General features: G+C 46.3%; 1 protein-coding gene across 1 annotated transcript; it reads left to right on the top strand.

Moving 5' to 3' along the window:
• The first annotated feature begins 6,510 nt into the window (after positions 1-6,510).
• ZNF3 (zinc finger protein 3) lies at positions 6,511-14,468 on the top strand. Its single transcript, XM_088016705.1, has 6 exons — positions 6,511-6,599; positions 7,881-7,917; positions 9,980-10,109; positions 11,148-11,239; positions 11,509-11,635; positions 13,308-14,468. The coding sequence occupies exons 3-6, from the start codon at positions 10,055-10,057 to the stop codon at positions 14,375-14,377; spliced, it is 1,344 nt and encodes a 447-aa protein (XP_087872831.1). The 5' UTR covers positions 6,511-6,599; positions 7,881-7,917; positions 9,980-10,054; the 3' UTR covers positions 14,378-14,468.
• Positions 14,469-20,479: the final 6,011 nt, after the last annotated feature.

Raw genomic sequence — 20,479 nt, 5'->3', positions numbered from 1 at the left:
TTCTGTGTAATGGCTTAATTTCACCCCATCTAGTCTATCTACAGTGACTCACATATAGTCCAAGTATACGATTCGAAAATATTCTAGATGAGTAAGCCAATTTTGACTCATTACTACATTTCTAGTAATGTCAGAGCCAATATATGTTCACATTTCATTTTTTTTCAACTTTTTAAATTGTAAAATACACAAAATTTACCATGTTATACGCCTTAAAAATATATAACTTATTAGAGACATACAAACTTTAAATTTATACCGAGCTAATAGGAAATACCTCATTTTAGGGGCGCCTGGGTGGCTCAGTTGGTTGGGTGTCTACCTTCAGCTCAGGTCATGATCCCAGGGTCCTGGGATCGAACCCCGTGTCATTGGGCTCCCTGCTCAGTGTGTAGTCTGCTTCTCCCTCTGCTCTTCCTTCCCCCTGCCCCACTTGTACACTCTCGCTCACTCAAATAATTGAAAATATTTTTAAGATTTTATTTATTTGACAGAGCAAGCACAAACGGGAAGAGGGAGAAGCAGGCTCCCTGCAGGTAGGGAGCCAGATGCAGGGCTTGATCCCAGGACCCTGAAATCACAACCTGAGCCAAAGGCAGACACTTAACCGACTGAGCCTCCCAGGTGCCCCAAATGAAATCTTTTAAAAAAGAAAATAGTTAAATTTTTTGAAAGATTTTATTTATTTATTTGAGAGAGAGAGAGCCGGGGTAGCAGGGACAGCCGAGGGAGAGAGACAAGGAGATTCTGCCCTCAGCATGGAGCCCAACGCAGGGCTCAGTCCCACAACCCTGAGATCATGACCTGAGCCCAAATCAGGAGTCAGATGCTCAACCAACTGAGCCACCCAGTCGCCCCTGGAAATAAAATTTTTAAAAAGGGGAGGCAGCATTAAAGACAGTGATGGGGGAAAAAAAGACTAAAAGATTTTAAACTTTATTCAGTAATTGTATCATCAGTAACAATTGTTACTTTGAGAACTATTTACTTGAAATGTCAGGAAAAAAAATAAACCATTATATTTATTTAGTTTGAAATGAAGGGGGCGCCTAGCTCGCTCAGTCAGTAGAGCATGTGACTCTTGATCTCAGGGTCCTGAGGCTGAGCCCCATGTTGTGGGTAGAATTTATTTTAAACAATTTTTTTTTAATGAAGAGTTACCCATAGAGGATAAAGGAGTATAGTTGTAGAATTAAGAATTTAAGGGTGCCTGGGTGACTCAGTTGGTTAAGCGACTGCCTTCGGCTCAGGTCATGATCCTGGAGTCCCGGGATCGAGTCCTGCATCGGCCTCCCTGCTCAGCACAGAGTCAGCTTCTCCTTCTGACCCTCTTCCCTCTCGTGCTCTCTGTCTCTCATTCTCTCTCTCTCAAATAAATAAATAAAATCTTTTTTAAAAAAAGAATTTAAGGGCGCCTGGGTGGCTCAGTTGGTTAAGCGACTGCCTTCGGCTCAGGTCATGATCCTGGAGTCCCAGGATCGAGTCCCACATCGGGCTCCCTGCTCAGCAGGGAGTCTGCTTCTCCCTCTGACCCTCTTCCCTCTCATGTTCTCTATCTCTCATTCTCTCTCTCAAATAAATAAATAAAATCTTAAAAAAAAATAAAATAAAATAAAATAAAGAATTTAAGTAAAACTGGATTGGCAGTATCCAATATTAACTCATTTCTTTACAATGAAATACCTATCTTTTTTTTATTTCTGTCCAAGAGCAATTGCCCAGAAATAATGTGAACCCCAATATGCATATATTCCCCCTCCCCGGCTATATGGCACCAGTGTTCCATGGAGAAATAGCTACTTCAGAAAAAATATAAGGTGAGACTGGCAATTTTGTTGTGCCAAAAGGCTTTCAAATTTAATGAGGTTGGGGCACCTGGGTGGCTGTCATTACGCGTCTGCCTTCGGCTCAGGTCATGATCCCAGGGTCCTGGGATCGAGCCCTGCATCGGGCTTCCTGCTCGTGGAAAGCCTGGTTCTCCCTCTCCCACTCCCCCAGCTTGTGTTCCCTCTCTCGCTGTGTCTCTCTCTGTCAAATAAAATCTTTTTAAAAAAATTTAATGAGGGGCGCCTGGGTGGCTCAGTTGGTTAAGCGACTGCCTTCGGCTCAGGTCATGATCCTGGAATCCCGGGATCGAGTCCCGCATCGGGCTCCCTGCTCGGCGGGGAGTCTGCTTCTCCCTCTGACCCTCCCCCCCTCATGCTCTCTATCTCTCATTCTCTCTCTCTCTCAAATAAATAAATAAAATCTTTAAAAAAATTAATGAAAATAAAAAAATAAAAATTTAATGAGGTTATATTGAGATGACACAGGGACCAATCTAAAATGAGCTCACGTTGGGATGCCTGGGTGGCTCAGTCAGTTAAGGGTCTGCCTTCAGCTCAGGTCATGATCCCAGGGTCCGGGGATCAAGTCCGGCATTGGGCTCCTTGCTCATCGGGGAGCCTGCTTCTCCCTCTGCCTGCCACTCCCCCTGCTTGTGCTCTCTCTTTCAGAAATAAAAATAAAATATTTTTTAAAATTCAAAGAAATAAAGAAATAAAATAAAAAAATAAAATGAGCTCACATTGGCCAGAGTTGTGACAATTTGAGCATCAAAGAGAATATTGGCTGAGGTTGATTGTCATATATTTAGTCCAAAAAGCCAGAGTCTACAATGATTAACAAAGTAAAGTATTCTGAAAGAATGGCCATTGGAAGCTCTTTCAGAATGAGAAGTAATTCTGTTGAATCTTGTTATTCAAACACATTGGTATTATGGACTACTTTACAATATTGATGAGGAAAGAAAATAATACATCAATGAGGAAGTATTTTCTGACTCAAAGGAAATAGCAGTAAAAAGACTCTAAGTTTTGATCTTGAGTTAGACAAAGCCAGGTAAAATATCCACATACAAATTTAAGTCTCCTTGAGAACTTTATGGTTTTCCTAACATGAAAGAATGGAAGATCCCATAAGGTCCCAAAGTCATTAAAATTACATTTCTTAGGATCCTGTCAAATCAAAGAATTAGCAGGAGAAAGAAGTGTACCTAGCATAAAGCTTATCCCCTCAGGTGGGAACTGCAGAATTCTATCAGCAGAAAGAAGAATTTGAACACATAAATGGCTTGAAATGAGGGAAGTGAGCTAAAATATCATTCCCCTTAATGTCAACAAGGACAATTTCAGTGGAGATAGGGTTGCCAGATTAAATGCAGGATGACCTGTTAAATTTCAATTTCAGGTGAACAACGAATAATTTTTAATAAAATGTCTCATGCAATATCTGGGGCATAGTTTGTATGTATTTGAGGACGTACTGGAGGTAAACGAAGAAGTCCATAAATATTTACTTGCTTATCAGTCATTGCAGAGTTGTTATTATCAGGCAGTGTTCTAGATTCTGGAGGATTACATTGCTAAATAAGACAGTGTTTCTGGGGCGCCTGGGTGGCTCAGTCATTAAGCGTCTGCCTTCGGCTCAGGTCATGATCCCAGGGTCCTGGGATCGAGCCCCGCATCGGGCTCCCTGCTCGGCGGGAAGCCTGCTTCTCCCTCTCCCACTCCCCCTGCTTGTGTTCCCTCTCTTGCTGTGTCTCTCTCTGTCATATAAATAAATAAAATCTTAAAAAAAAAAAAAAGACAGTGTCCCTGCTCTCAGGGATTCTAGTAGGGGCTGGAGGAGAGGGAATACTGACAATGAGAAGCAGACAGATACACAAAATAATTCCAGCTACTAATATTGGAATTTTTTTTAAAGTTAAATATTTCCTTTTTTTTAAGATTTATTTTTATTTATTTTGGAGAGAAAATGTGGGGGGGTACAGAGAGAGAAAGAGGAAGGAGTATCCCACCAGACTCCCCGGAGTCCGGGGAGCACGGAGCCCGATGTGGGGCTCAATCTCATGACCCTGAGATCATGACTGAGCCAAACCAAGAGTCGACGCTCAACAGACTGAGCCACCCAGACACACGTAATTTTGGAGTACTTTTTAAAAGGTTAGAAAATCATATTTTCAAGTGTTTTCTGGGTGCAGATTTGAGAGGCTTTTCTCAATAAGTTGGGCATTACTTATTACTAAAGTATTAAATCTATTGCTATTTTTGCTTTTGCTTTTTCAAATTTCCTTCCTTTAAAAAAAAATTTTTTTAAGTAAGCTTTATGCCCAATGTGGGGCTTACATCCAAGACCCTGAGATCAAGAGTTGCATCCTCTAGAGACTGAACCAGCCAGGCACCCCTCTACTTTTGCTTTTATAGACGTAAATGAAAAATCCTGCTCACGTAATTTGAGAAGATGAGTGGTAGAAGGAATATAGTTACAGCAATGTTGATTTTACATAGCAAAATCACACTGTGATCTATCAACAGAAATGGTTTTGTTCTCCTTTGCTTTTACTGGAGGGAAGTACTGGGAAATCACTCGAATCACAAAGGATTTGTCCACCTAATCCTATTGGCAGCAATATTTCAAATGAGTCCTTTTGTTTGGTACCCCCAAAATTTTGATACCCCAGGGCAATACATAGCAGTATTTGGGGGTGAGAAACCTATCTTCCATCAGGAGGGAAGGTGGCCATGAAGGAGGGCACCCTGGCCAAGGGAGCAATCTTAAAGGTGTACAGATAGAAAATATGAGACTCTGGCAATTGATTCTCTCAAAACTAGCTGCTTACACAGACGCTCTGAGAATATTTGTGTTCTCCATCCCCCATTCCTACCTGCCAGGTTGCTCATATCCTTGCCTGAAGACTGCTATGAAGACCCCGGTGAGGCTACCAGTGCCCTCCTTTCTATTGACTTTTGGTAAGGCTTACTTTTTTACTCTTTATTTTCTTCCTTTCTTTTAGATAAAAGCTTTACAGAAATTCCAACACTTCCTTTCCCACCTTGGTGGATTGCCTTGAGCATCCCCTAGGTGACTCATGACACTCCGGAGACCATGGACTCGGAAGAATAATCATTAAGAGCATGGCTTTTGAAAACTTGCTGGGAATTAGCCAGCTGGCTGGGTTCTGGGGCAAACAGCAACCATGAGCTACAAATTGACTTCTCAGCCCCAGAGTAATAAAGTTGATAGCATTGAAGGTGCTGGGTGTCTAAGAGCTGTTCCCTTCGGATGGTCGGTCATTAGGGAACCTTTTACAGAACAATCCCACTTTGAGGAGACCATTTCCACCCTGCCCTGCTCTCCTTGCCCCTGCCTCCTTCCTCATTTCTGTCTTTCTTGTCCTGAAGTAGGAGTGGAAGAAAAAGGATGGAGGAGAGATCAAAAAAAAAAAAAAGCCCAGGGATCGTGTGTGTGCGTGTGTGTGTGTGTGTGTGTGTGTGTGTGTGGTTTTGGTGGGGATGAGGGTGGGTATTGAGTTTACTGAGGGACTTGATTATGCCAAGTGCTTGCTCAAATTCTCATTATGGTCTGGAAGGACTGGAGATGGGTCAGGCACCCACCCATCATCTCAGGCCACCCTCAAGGTGTTATTAGTGACTCCTGTTCTGCCTCCAGACCTTAGTCCTATTTCCTCTGCCCTAGCATCCCCTTCTCCTCCAGGGCCTGCAACACTTCCGCAAATTCTCCTTTCCTAGCACTTTTCATATTTTACTGGAATTGGGTCATTTGAATTGCTGTCCTTAGCCTGCCGTCACCGGAAAGTGAGGTCTGTTGCATTCGCAGAGCTGACTGTGGGCGCCATAAATACGGGACGCAGTGGAAACTGGGATCAAATGGGAGGCAGGGCTGGAAGGGGAGCCAGGAGGGCCCCCCGTTACTCAGGATATCACAAGATTTCATTCTGTATGTGACCTGGAAGGACTTGATGCCTACACTTACAGGGTTCCTCCTGTGAGGGCATAAAGTGAGCGAACCACGGAAACCTTCCCCTCCTCCCCTCAAGGATTTCACACACTGGGCTCCTGGGGGGCCTCGCCCCCCAGTCTTGTATTCTTCGGATGCACCGGATAGATTGGTAGCTTCCCCGACTTTCCTCTCTCATCGCTTGTACAGGTTGTGTCCTCACGGGGACTCTCTGATGGGCTGGAATGTTCTCTTCGGATTTTAATTTAAAGGGGACATTTTTACATGAAACAAACACAAAACTTGGTTTATTTGGAAATTTCAAATAAAGGTGAATATTTTCTATCGATGAACCTTCAGAGGTCTTCCTTTTTGCTGCGGGTCGGCTCGGGACCCGGGTCGCTCTGGCAAGGTGCGCTCTCCTCTACCCTCGACGATCCGCGGGGGAACCCCTGTCGCCCCCGCCGGTTCTGGCGCGCCCAAGCATGCGCCCTGAGGCCGAGGGACGCGGCGCTTCGCCCCGCCCGGCCATGAGGGGGCGCAGCGGCGGGCGGGAGCGCCAGGGCCGGCGTTGGCGGCCGCCGCGCGGCCTAGGCCGGGAGTCAGCGTATCACCGAGAGGGGAACACCTCCAAAGTTCCTAGAGAGAACAAGTGGGCGTGGAGGCTACGGGGATAGGGTGGGGAGTGAAAAGGATCGACCCGGAAGCGAAACAGAGAGAACTTCCGTTCTTTGTTCTGTCCGGGTGTGTGGGTCTGTGACAGGGTCCAACGGGGCCTGGTCGGTGTCTGGCCCCCCAAATCTCCCGTCCCTGCCCCCAGGGTGAGTCCGGCCGCCCCCGGGGCTCGCGGTGAGACGGAGGCTATGGCCGCCGGGGAAGGGGGTGGTGTCCGCGCCGCTGCGGCCCGCGGGGTCCCAAGGCCCGTCCGGAGCTGCCGGGAGGCGCCGCTCCCTCCCCCGCAGCGGTCCCCGACTTCGCTTCCCCGGGGACCTCCCTCCTCCAAACGGGGCCTTTCCAGGAGGGGAGGAAAGGGGCTCCGGTTCTGGGCTTGTGACTTAGCCCAGCTCGAGCACTTAAAAGTTCCAGTACGGCTGTAAACGGGCCCCTGTCTTTACAACAGCTGATGACAGCTCCCCTAACTTGGTAATCCTCCCAGACGCTTTTATTTGGTGTTAACACAGTTAACTCGCGCCAGTGGCAGGAGAAGTCTCTTTGTACTTAGCCGGGTCTGAGATCTGAGAAGGAGTTCAACGAAGTGTTCGCAGTTAGAACTAGGTCTGGAATGGGGTGGGGGGGAGGGTGCAAACTTAGTTCCCAAGAATAATCCCCTGGCGCTCAGTAAATCGAGCCCCTTACGGGGATTGGTACAGCTGTGTCTGGCTCCCGCTTTCAATTGTGTTAGGTCCCTGATTTGATCCGCTTTTGAAGTGGGATTGAACGCAGATGGATGTTTACGCTCTGAATGGCATTCGTAAACTCCAGGAGAGGATAGGCAGGATGATGAACCCGAAATACATGGAACAATGAGAAGAGCTAAAGGTATTTATCCCCAAGAAGAGAAGTTTATGGACAGTGAGCGTCAATAGGTTTACAAGTGTTTGAGGAACAGTTGTGTGGAAGGAGAAGATTCTGTTCTTGAAGCACCTTAGGGCAGGGCGCTAGGCCTCTGTAAGGTGAAGGTCCAAGGGGGATAGATTTTCCCACCTTACCAACCGAAGACCTCTCTGATGGTGAAGCTCTGCAGCAATGGACCAGACTCTGTGCTGAGGTTGAGAGTTTCTTGCAAGTTTAGCTGTCAGAACATTGGGAACTTGAGAAGGCATTTCTTACACTTGGGTGGGAGGTTGACCTGGAGAACCTTCAGTTGCCTTTCAGCTCTCCAGGGGTGCAACACAAATAACCAGTTCTCTCTTACTTGTGTTGATTAGTGTATGGTCTCTTTTCCTTATATATATCTGAGTAGAAATGAAGTTTACATGAATATTTTTTAATTCCTTTTCCCCCCCTTAATCATACAGCACTGGTGTCAGCTTAAGTTAGAATTCCCAGGAACTTGCACAAAGGCTTCCAAAGTCCCGATAATTGCTACTCTGGTTTTCTAGGACCTAACTCCAAAGAAGGAAGGAAAGATTCCAGCAGGTAAAGCTTTTCATGACTCGTTTTCACTGCCAGGTCATCTTTGTCAGTCCACAGAAGCAGCTTCAGGGAGAGGCGCTGGCCCCGGAGCAGGGAAGGGCCTTGCCTGGACCTGAAGCTGTGGGGGCACAATGGAGATTTTTCTTTCTGTGAGAAACATTGTGTACTGATGCAGACACTGGGGACTTGTTCTCAACAATATGCCTTTGAGTTCCAGCTTCAGTTAACCCAGCTTTGAGGAGGGAGGCTTGTTTTTTTCCCTCTGGAGTCAGAGCCTCTGAGTTTCCTTTCTAAAGAGAGTTTGGACCAAGAGCTGATTGGTTGGAGGTGTCTGCTTATAAACAGTCCTGGAAATCATAAAGTTGGTTGATAGGAACAAAAGATGACTGGCTCTGAGACAGAGTTGAAGGGACCCAGCAAGGAGGGAGCCTTGGTGGCAATAGCGTGTGTCACCTTGATTGCCAGTGGGCCTGGCTCACGCCTCATTCAGTGCCTTTCTCTGTGTAAAGGCATTGGTGGTGGGCATTCTGTACCCCCTTGTTGCCCAAACACTAGAGTTCTGTGAACTCTGACTCTCAGGGCCCCTTTCCTTTTCATGCTTTATGTGAATGCAGCGGTCTATAATGATAAAGCAAATATTGTTCACATTCCTTTCAGTAGTATCTTGCAATGTAGTGACAGCAGTTGTTACATGAACAGATAAATAAAGAGGGAAGTAGACAAAGTCCAGGGGTTTTTTCCTTCGCTCTTGCCCAAGTGTAAGAAAACTCTGGTGGCTGTTCTTGGTCTGTTGACTCCTGTCACGGCATTCAAGTGTGAAGTAGAAACTTCTGCTTGAGATCCAAACCGTAGTCTAGATACTCACGTTCTGTTTTATTCACTAGAGCCACAGAGAACAGACTTCTTTTGATTGTCAAAGCAACTGGGGAATGGGGATGTCAGGAGGGATGATAATGGAGTAATGAGTAATCTTATGTTTTTTTAAAAAAAGTGTCGGTCCCTGCGGCAGGGACTTATATTCTGATCTAAGAAAATGTCTTAGGAGAAAAGGGAGGTAGAAAGAAGGCTGGCTGCTACCTTCTCAGTGATGGGCCCAGCCTCTAGATCTGGCCGGTACATACACCTGCTCCCTGCCATGACACTGCATGGGGACCACAGAAGGGGCCCCCGTCCCTCAGTAACATCCTGCCTTTGGCTGAGACTGGAAGCAGACAGCTGTCTTAGAAAGGGGGAGAAGGATTTCCCTAATTTAATTAATAGATCTGAGCTATTTGCCCTTAGTTCTGGGTGTCAGCTGTTATTTTCCTAGGGTTTTCTAAATGTGAGACCGAGAACTCAATGGAAAGTTTCTCTGATCTCTGCCATTGGGTGCTGTTTTGTGACCCCTTTTCCTCAAAGGATAACACCTAAATGTAATATAACAGCTAGAAATCTAACAAAGTAATTTTTTTCCTTGTACTAGCTCTAATGTTTATGAGGTTTTTTTTTTTTTTAAAAATCTGTAAACAGGAGCACCTGGGTGGCTCAGTGGGCTAAGCCTCTGACTCAGTCTCAGCTCAGGTCTTGATCTAAGGGTTGTGAGTTCAAGCCCAGCATGGAGCCTACTTAAAAATAAATAAGTAAATAAAAAATCTGTAAACAGTTAGTTTTATGCACTGCCCCAAATATTCTTAAAAGTTCATACAATAAATACACATTTTGCAGATCTATGTGTACATACTTTTTCATTTTATTTTATTTTTTTTAATTTCAGTTGTTGCTTAGTATTTAATTCTGTTAGTATCATTCTTTGGCACCAGTGTTCCACGTTTTTTGTTGTTCTAAATATCACTCAGTATGTTATGGGAGCCAAAGGTGGGATATTGTCTAGGAACAGGGGCCCTTTCTGTGGTGCTCATGGAATCTCTTCACAGGGTATTTACCAGGATCCAGAAGACTGGTCCTGGTTCCTACATTTCCTCCTGCTAATCGTGGGTATTAACTGAAATGCTAGCTCAGGGGAAGTGGTTTTTTTGGTTTTGTTTTGTTTTTTTAAATTATTGAACCTTGAACTTTGCTTCTGCAGTGCTTCCTCATACTCATTCAAAACCTGCTTCCTGCTGAGTCTGCAGATAGTGGACCAGAGCTTCTAGCCCTACCCATGGAAACTCAGGCTGATTGCGTATCTCAGGAACCTCAGGCCCTGCTTGAGAGTGGTAAGGAATAGAGATTCATTTATTCTTTTATTCAGGCATTCAGAAGTCATGCTGCATGTCTTATCCACCAGGAATCGGGCTAACCACTAGAATCCAGATGTGGCTGAGACACAGTCCTTCCCGTTTGGTAGCTTACAGCCTAGTGGAAAAGCTAACTGAAGCCAGCAATAAATGTACAGCTTGGTAGCCTTTACAGCTGAGGCATTTGTGAAGGGCTGTTGGGACCTCATGCAGGATTAAGAAAACTGACAGTCACAGAATTCCAGGTGCTTGGTAGCAGCTGACCTCATAGTCCTACTTTGTGTTCTTTAGGAGCATGCACTTAGGGGAGGCTCTTGGGAAATCACTTTGTAGGTCACAGGCAAAAGGATGAAATGAGCAGAAGCCACTAAAGTATTTGTATTTTGGTGTCATCGACTATGCCACTGACTTTGGAGCCAATTGCCGTTGAAAGGGTATGCTTATCAGGGAAAAACATTCAAGGATCTCTTTGTCCCGGTGATTGCACAGTCTTGTGTTTCTAGGGGTTTAGAGTCTCTAAGGGACAAATATGTTAAGAATTACAGAAGAAGAGATGTGATCAAGCCCAGAACCAGGAAACATTCTGTAGTGCTTAGATTTGACCTGGGGGTGAAGAGAAAGAAGGAGAATGGGCATCGGGTTGTTCAGTTGGGGTCGGGTGAGGCTGCTGGTTTCCTCTGGTCTAAGAGACCTTCGTGCACGAGTCTTGCGTTCGGAGATGTGGAGAGGGATGGAAGGGGTGAGCAGGGATGTCCGCGCTGCCGGCCAAGGTTGGGAGAAAGGACAGGAAGGTGCCGATCACTAATGGGAGGGCCGGGCTGGCTTCCGGCAGAGAGCAGTGACTGAACAGAAGGGAAGGCACCTGGGGCAGAGGGAGAGCAGGGTCAGCAGGGCTTTGGACGCCTCACTTCAAGAGGGCGTGGGTCCTAGGTTGTGCCAGGACCCAGTGCGTTTTCTGTGGGTTGGGAGGCCAGAGAGCAGATGGGTTCACTCACGGAGCCTTTTGTTGTCCTTCAGCTCTTCCTTCCTCGACAGTTCCTGCCTTTTCCGACAAGGACAGCCTGGGGGATGAGATGTTGGCAGCCGCCCTCCTAAAGGCCAAGTCCCAGGTGAGCTGTGGTTCCCTTTATCCTCCTCCCTTCCCATTTCATGGAAACGTTTATGCCATGACATCCATTCAGTGCCCCAAACCGTGATTCCCCCCATCAGGAACATGGTCCTTTCCTGCTGAATAACGGACCCCTCTCTTCCTCTGCCGTAAGCTCCTTTCCCCCACCTCTTAGATATTCATTATTCATCCCTCTCCCCAGTTGTTATTTTTGGTGCTGCCGGTCCCCTCCCTCCCCCTGAAATTGCATGCAAGACCGTGTTGTTTCAGGAGTTGGTAACGTTTGAGGATGTAGCTGTGTACTTCATCCGGAAGGAGTGGAAGCGTTTGGAGCCTGCTCAGAGGGACCTATACAGGGATGTGATGCTGGAGAATTATGGGAATGTGTTCTCACTGGGTAAGGAGATAACGCTTTCTCAGTAAAACTCCCTTGGCATTTCTTTGTTTCCTTGTTGGCTAGTGACACTTGAGTCGCAAAATGATCAGCTAAAGATTGACGTAGTCTCAGAAAATTCTAACAATAATAGCAACTCCTGCTTGTACAGTAATTGGCAGTTTATAAAGAGCTTTCCTGTACGTTCTGTCGTGGAAACCTCACAGTAACACAGTAATAGCGGTTGCTAGGGTTCTTCTTGTGTTCTCGGTGACGAAAGAGAAGTCAGAGGCCTTCAGTGCTTCACGGTGGTCCTATAGCTAGCAAGTAGCAGGACTCGGGCCCTGGTCTTTCAGCTCCAGAGCTGCTGCTTTTTTTTTCCATGTGATTCTTAATGTGTAATTCAGAGCCCTTTCCAAAAGATGAGCATCTCGGGATCCCTGAACACGTGAGGTACTGCTGGGCGCCCATGTGCTCATTCTGGAACTCCTTCTCCTTCCCTTCTCTGTTGTACCCCCTCGAGGGGTCCATTGCTTTGTTCAGAACTAGCGTGGCTGCGACTCCTGGAGAAATTTGCAACTGGCGTCTTTAACCTTTTACTCTGTGGACTGTTAATCTGTGACTTGTCAGTCACGCACTGTCAGTGAGAACATTTTTTGGGCAGTGCAGAGCGTCGCCCTCCTTCCCATTGGAGACTCCCTGCACATTTCCTTGCTGGCCCTGCGAATCCTGGGTGCGGACTCAAGCTCTGGGACCACTCGCTCTGAGCAGGATAAACCTTGTCCCGTGGGCAGGATTTCCATTTTTGAATTTTGACACAATCTGTGGGCTGCATTGAGACGACGAGCCGAGGGTCCTGGTTTTGAAGGGACCTGAGAACAGAGAGGTCCTGAGAGGTACCTGTTCAGGGGAGGGAGAAACAGCTGTTTCGGTTCTCTAACACTCATTCCCTGTCTTTACTTCTTAAAACATTGACAGACTAAAACTGCTGTCTAGACCCTTTTCACTCATCCTGTTTGCCCAGAGCTCCCTTTGAAAATCCCAAAGCAGTGGAAATAAGGAAGTCAGGCAAGAAGATGGTTTGTGTACCCTCACACCTTGGCCCAGCCTTCGAGGCCTAGGGCCTAGAGGCGGACTGAGCTCCATCTTTTGCCTCTTTCCGTGGGTGTGGCATGTGTGGCCTACAGACGTGATTGTTCTTTTCACCTGAGGCTGTGGCAGTCACTGTGGCCTCTGCCTCGTCGCTTCTTCCTGCTCTGCGCTGTTTCCCATCACCCTTCTGGGCTTGCTTATGTTTCTTCTTCCCTATCTTCTGGAAGCCACTCTCTCCCCACTTGCATTTCCAGTCTCTGACCTCTGTGAGAATTTTGTCACTTCATTAAACAGCGTGTCCGTTCTCTTCTGTTTCTGGTTCCCCACCCCTGCCTGGCCTGTCTTCCTCTCCTCCCATCTCCAGCCTTCTCTATACTTCCAGATCTTTGCACTTTGATTTTGCTTCTTGCCTTTCTCCTTCCTTATTTTCTCGATGCAGATTTCTCATTGTGCATCAGCTGCGCCCAGCCCGGGCAGGTCTGCACACAGATGAGAGGCTTGTGCTTTAGCCCCGTGAACGTCTTTCTCGTAATTATCCTGTCCGCTGGTTTTGGTCCTTTCTTCCACAAGGAACAAGTGATGTTTGTATTTTGTGTTGTGCCAGATGGTGAGACCAGAACTGAGCATGATCAAGAAATTTCCGAAGATACCGGATCACATGGGGTGCTATTGGGAAGATTCCAAAAGGATATTTCTCAGGGTCTTAAATTTGAAGAAGCCTATGAACAAGAAGTCAGTCTCAAGAGGCAACTGGGGAACTCCTCTGGAGAAAGATTGAATAGGAAGATACAAGATTTTGGTCAAGTGACAGATGAGGAAAAGCTAACCCCCGTGGGAGAGAGAAGTGAGAAATACAGTGATTTTGGGAACAGCTTCACTGTGAGTTCTAACCTTATTTCGCATCAGAGACTTCCTGTGGGAGACAGACCCCATAAGTGTGATGAATGTAGCAAGAGCTTTAATCGAACTTCAGACCTTATTCAACATCAGAGAATCCACACTGGGGAGAAACCCTATGAATGTAGTGAGTGTGGGAAGGCCTTCAGTCAGAGCTCACATCTTATTCAGCATCAAAGAATCCACACTGGAGAGAAACCTTACGAATGTAACGATTGTGGGAAGACCTTCAGTTGTAGCTCTGCCCTCATTCTACATCGGAGGATCCACACGGGGGAGAAGCCCTATGAATGTAACGAATGTGGGAAAACCTTTAGCTGGAGCTCCACCCTTACTCATCACCAGAGAATCCACACTGGAGAGAAACCGTACGCTTGTAATGAATGTGGGAAGGCCTTCAGCAGGAGCTCCACCCTTATCCATCACCAGAGAATCCACACTGGAGAGAAGCCCTATGAATGTAATGAGTGTGGGAAGGCCTTCAGCCAGAGCTCCCACCTCTATCAGCACCAGAGAATCCACACTGGAGAGAAGCCCTATGAATGTATGGAATGTGGAGGAAAGTTTACTTACAGCTCAGGCCTTATTCAGCATCAGAGAATCCACACGGGGGAGAATCCCTATGAATGTAGTGAGTGTGGGAAGGCCTTTAGGTATAGCTCAGCTCTTGTTCGCCACCAGAGAATTCACACTGGAGAGAAGCCTTTGAATGTAATGGGAATGAGCAAAAGTTCTCTCAGAGTCACTGCTCAATTAAATATCAGAGAGTCTACCTGAGAGAGCGCCACACACCTGTTTTCCTCACTTCCTCTGCGTCTAAAGAGTTCCTGCCTTACTATATAAGTATGAACATCTTAGAATGTGTCCCTTCCGACTCAAACCTTTCACTTTAGAGAACGGGGCAAATTGGGGAAATCATGCTGGCACATCCTCATGGTGAGCCACCAGGTCAGTTTCCCCAGGAATCACACCAGGAGGCAAGCGGCAGGCTAAGTGCTGGGAATACGAGGGAAGCTCTGGGACCAGTCACCTTCCATTTTGGAAGTGAGTTTGCACTAGACCATTTCTCTCACACCCGAGGAGCCTTTCTTTCCAAGGTGGGGAATGGAAGCACAGTAGGAATAAAATTCCAAGGATTCCTCCAGTTGGAGTCAGTATGCTCAGCACAGAAGGCAGTGGAAAGGATGTTTGGAGTCCTGCTCTTTGCTAAGAAGGGCACATGGAGGCTCTCTTTCAAAGCCACTGTTCCTAACCCAGCTTTAAGTTTTGATAAGGAATGTGCTGTTTGTTGTTGTTGTTGTCATTGTTCCATGACTTCCTTAATTATGGAAATTTGGGGCTGAGGGATTATTTTATGGGGGGACCCCATGTATTTTGGGGGGCTCTTGGAGCCACAAGCCCGGTTCCAAGAGCAGCGAGGCAATTTTGTTGGAGAACTTGTCCTTCCCTATTGTGATAGGTCTGATTGGGAAATCCAGCTGATCATCAGTAAGGCTCACGGGGAGAGGGTCAAAAGCCTTTAGCATTGGCCTGCTTCCTATCCTCTCTCCCTGTTCCTCTCCCCACTCCCGCGTGGAAAACTGATTTAATCCAAACCCGCAGTTGCTAAGAATAGAATGCTTTGAAGGAGCTCGATCAGCCAGCTTGCCCTGCCCTCTGTCACCTATGACCTATGCCATCTGGCTCCAGCGGCTGGACCTCTCATGACCCCACCCTCTGACTTCAGCAGCCAAGTATGAATGCAAAGAAAGAGCAAAACCCAGAGAAGGGAGTCTCTGGCCTGACACGGCCGCTGGGCTCCTTGCTGGGTTAGGATGGAGCTCGAGTTTTCCCAGCTGAAGGGCTGATCTTTCGTTATCTTTTCCCAATCCTGCTCATCCTGTAGCATAAATGAAGTGCACTATTAAACAGAATAGTTTTTTTTAGAAGGAGAGATTGTGTTTTTGTGCAGGAGCCAAATTTATTTCAATTAAAATAGGAAACCATGACTATAACTGGAATCTTTAAAATTTAATCTTTTAGAATTTTTTTTTTTTTTTACAGACAACTGTTTTTCTTTCACACACATATGACCTCTCACTGTCAAGACTCTGTCGCATTCCTCTAGATACCACCACAGACTCTCCGTCACGTACACGTCGGATTTCGTGTGCGGCATATCATTCTGTGTAGTACGATACCTAAGACCAGCAACCCAAACTAGAAAGGTGTTCCTGGGTGTGGGGGCCCTGACAAGCGTGTACTTGGGTTTTGGGTCGCAGTGGGCATATGTAGATTTCTTGTTCGGGCTCTTGGTGGGAGGAGGTTCCAGTCATGGAGAAGGTGGAGATGAAAGTCTTATGGAGAAAATGGGGAAATGTCTGGAACTGGCCTCTGGAAAATCTTAGAGCATATGTTGTGATTGACCACCTAATATGTTTTTGATTCTTAAAGCTATAATGAAACTCATTCTTTTGGCTCTTCTTTGAGATTCCCCACATACTTACAGATTGACTTTGTGTCTCAAAGTGTAGGCCATGAACTACCCATATTAGAATCACTAGGCTGCTTGTTAGTAATGCAGGTTTCTGAACCCCCAAATCGGACCTGTCAAATAATTTCTGAGATTAGAGCCTAAAAATTTACACTGAAAAGCAAGAACTAGTAACGGAGTAGAGAATATTTCTGGAGAGAGATGAGCAAGGTCTTGTAAAACCTCTAAAACATAGAGGAGAAGAGGTTCCAGGCAGGACCGTTTAGGGGTGGGTGAGGCCTGAGCATGGCCACTTATGTGGAGATTCAGGTTGTGGAGCTCTGGGAAAGACCCCCCGAACAGATAAAACTGCTAGGTGATGGATAGTAGCCACACATGAGGGATCAACCACTTCTCTGCCCGCACGCTGAACTCCCCCCACCCCACAAAGACCTCATGACTCCCTCCTTGAGAGCATCTCCGTGGGACCTGGGAATGATCTGGACTGTTGCATGAAAATTATGTTTATTTTTAAGTATCTTTGAAGCTCCTTAACATTTTACTCATCTGGTTTTCCTGATTATTCCTATTTCCCATCATGATTCCTCTTTTCTCAATCCTGAGTGTTCCTGAATGCTGGGTCATGATACCACTTTGTCTTTCTTTACCATTACCCTTGGAGCCACTTACTCCTATAGTCTCAACTCTTATCTGTGCAAGTAAGTTTTAAATCTGCTCCTGTGCTACTAGTCTCTCCCACGTTCCAGTCTTGGGTCTCCGGCAGACTGCTGGGCATTTGTACTTGGACCTCTAAAAGTTTCAAGTTAACGTGTTTCAAACCAGATACATCTTTCCCATAAACTGCCCCCTCTCAAAATTTCTATAAACTCAGGGTCAAACCTTCAGAGTTTTCTTTGGTTGCTCATCCTACATCTGACCAGCATCAAGTCCTAGGCAGGTGAATTCAGTAGGCATGGAGTGGAAAGAGATTATTGGTAGAGGGGAGGGTTTCAGAATTGAGGTCGTGGGGGAGGTGGGATTTCCAAGTGATGGTAATAATAGGAGCTGACACATGGCATATCCTCCGCCTGGCCCTTTTCCAAGTGGTTTTCAGATGTTAAATCATGTAATCCTCACAACCACCTGTGTGTGAGGTGGGTGTTAGTATTAACCCTGTCTTACAGACGAGGAAACCATTGAACTTGCCAGGTGAGGCGTGACCTTGGGATCAGAGAATGGAAGACCCTGGCTTGCTCTACTCGGTGGGAGGCTGGACCCCGTGGCCCAGACGGCTCCCATGTGAGGTGGGGAGGTGTGTGTGAAGAGAGCCTCACCCAGGCGATCACCTTGCCCTGTCCCTTAGGATTCTGTGACCTCCATCGTTCCTCTTTGCTTCCATTGCTGCTAAGCCTAGGGTTCAGGTCCTTATTACTTCTCCCCTCGGTTATATAAATAGTCTCCTCGTGGATTGTTCTCTTTATTTTCTCTCAGTCTCCCCAAAGCACTACAACCATCTTGTCACTCCTTCAGTGGCTTCTCCCTTCTTAATAAAATTTGAAATCCTTAGTCGAATAGTGAAGGCTTTCCTTGAGCAGGTCTCTGCATATCTGTACAGCCGTATCTACAACTGCACCTCTTTACACATCGAAAAACCAGATTTGTGAAACCCAGTGCTGGTCAGTAGTGAGGGTGGTAAAAATATATATTTTATTCAGTACTATTGCAATAGAGGAAAAGAGACCTCTGTATAGAACTGGGCTCATGTCCGAATACAGCTGGTCAAGGGATTTACAGCCGAGGGGCAAGGTAGGGGTCAGTGGATGGAAAATTTCTAAGAGAAAAGAAAAACATCAGGGTAAGAAGGATTTTGGTTAAACTGACCTAACAGGATTCTTGCTGAAGAAAGGCCGGGGTGAGCAGATCCCACCCTGAGGTGACGGTGGAGGATGAGGGACTGTTGGTAAACTGACTTCTCAGGGTTCTTGCTAAACCTAGATTTATGAGGAAATGCACAGAAGGGCCTAGGAGAAGGTTCAGGATCCTGAGTTTGGTTTGGTCAAGCAAAGAAGCTTTGTCCCATCAAATAGGAAGATGGTAACAGGGCCCGTCCACACCTTAGGTTCATGCCCACAAGTTTGTTCACTCGTGGTGTTCCCACATCCTGCTGGGGCTCCCCACATTCAATCAATAAAAATCAGAGTTCAAAAGGGCCTTAGAAACCATCTTCAACCTCCTGCTCCGTGCAGAAGTTCAGCGGTAGCCCTGACAGATGACCATCCATTCTCTCCTGCACTGTCTTCAGGATGAGAGGCACCTTGTTGTACCCAGTAGAAAAGCAGGAGGTTCCCCTATTGAATGTTCTCACTGCTAGAAGTTCATCTGAGCTGAATTCTGCCTCCTTAAGTTTCTGCCTCCCATGGTTAGCTTCTGGTTTTGCCTCTCATCTGTGAAATGAGAAAGATGGGCAAGATTTCCAAGGACATTATCTGTCATAAAAGCAGTTTCAGGGTGCCTGGGGTGGCTCGGTTGGTTAAGCGACTGCCTTCGGCTCAGGTCATGATTCTGGAGTCCCGGGATCGAGTCCCGTGTGGGGCTCCCTGCTCGGCGGGGAGTCTGCTTCTCCCTCTGACCCTCTTCCCTCTCGTGCTCTCTCTCTCTCATTCTCTCTCTCTCAAATAAATAAATAAAATCTAAAAAATAAAAAAAAAATAAAAGTTTCATTCCCAGTGCCCCTCACCCATTCTGAGTCCTGTCTGTTCTTGAGATCCAGCTCTATTCTGAGAACGCATATTATGTGATAAATTTCCAAGTAAGGGAGAACCCTGGTTTTACCTGAACATGTCAGCTGAGAGGAGTAGGAACCACGGAGTGGTGGTGGAGAAGAAAATCTTCAATATTTTTTAAAAATAAATTGTTTATGGAGTTTAAATTTTTTAATCTCCTTCAAAGAAAAAAATAAAGGAAAGCCCAGTCAGGTGTATTATTTTAAATATGCCAGTAATGAAGAACTGAAGATTTTAAAATGAATACAGAATTAGTGGACTAGGGGCACCTGGCTGGCTCAGTTGGTAGAGCATGTGACTCTTGATCTCGGGGTCATAGGTTCGAGCCCCACCCTGGGTGTAGAGCTTACTTTAAAAAAAAAATTACATGGACTATTTTTTACATAAAGATAAATCTGGTCACCAGAGTGGTTTCCTCTCCACAAGCATATTTTTCTTTGTGTATTTCCTACTTTGGTTGCTGACATCTTTCACTTCCCAGTCAACCAAGCCAGAAACCTGGGGATTGTTCTGGATGCGTTGTTGCTCTGCATCTACCCACGCCCCCACCTCCACTTGTCAGGTAATATCCAGCCCATCCTGTGTTTGCACACCCTTGACTCCCACATTGGCCTGGGCTCTCCTTAACTCGTTCTAGGACTCTGGCCCCAGCCTTACAGAAGTCTCTTTGCTTCCAAAGCCTTGCTCCTCAATCCATTCTTCATACCTTTGCATGAGCTCTCTAAAATGCCAAGTGTGTGACACCATCACCCAGACCTTCCAGTGGCCCCTCTCATTTCTTAGGCCAGTGACCAAATTTTTTTTTAAAGACTTTATTTATTTGAGAGAGAATGAGAGAGAGAGCATGAGAGGGGGGAGGGTCAGAGGGAGAAGCAGACGCCCTGCCGAGCAGGGAGCCCGATGCGGGACTCGATCCCAGGACTCCAGGATCATGACCTGAGCCGAAGGCAGTCGATTAACCAACTGAGCCACCCAGGCGCCCCAGTGACCAAATTCTTCATGGAGAAGCAGACTTCTCATTATCTAGTCCTGCCTCCTAGCACACTTGTTTGTTTGTTTGTTTTAAAGATCTTATTTATTTGACAGAGTACAAGGAGGGGGAGTGGCAGGCAGAGGGAGACGGAGAAGCAGGCTCTCTGCTGAGCAGGGAGCCCGATGTGGGGCTTGATCCCAGGACCCCGGGATCATGACCTGAGCCGAAGGCAGACTCTTTTTTTTTTTTTTTTAGTCTTGAGGTCTTTTATTTTCTTTACATTTATCATGCCATGAATTCATAGGGAATGGGTTCCAGCAGTTCAGGCTCCTTTCCATCAGTTCTCACAAAGTGTGCTTCTCTGGGTGGGGCAGGCTGGCGCTTCAGTTGAACCCAAGTACCTTTCTCTTTGGCTTCCTTCTTTTTCTGATCATTTTCCTTCACACGCTTCAGGAAGCTGTCTCGGCTCTTTGAGTATTTAATATGCTCAATGCGTACATTAATTCTCTTGGCAAGAATCTTGCCCTTAACTTGTTTACAACAATGCCAACAGCATGCTGAGTAACATTGTAGACTCTTCCAGTTTTGCCATGGTAGCATTTGTGGGGCATTCCTTTTTGAACAGTGCCCATTCCCTTGATGTCCACAATATCACCTTTCTTATAGATTTG

Source organism: Eumetopias jubatus, unplaced genomic scaffold, assembly GCF_037043125.1.
Source record: "Eumetopias jubatus isolate StellerSeaLion01/CBP00866 unplaced genomic scaffold, mEumJub1_p1.0 scaffold_12, whole genome shotgun sequence".
NCBI lineage: Eukaryota > Metazoa > Chordata > Mammalia > Carnivora > Otariidae > Eumetopias > Eumetopias jubatus.
Note: the sequence above shows the minus strand (reverse complement) of the source record. Positions and strands in the feature narration are given on the sequence as shown.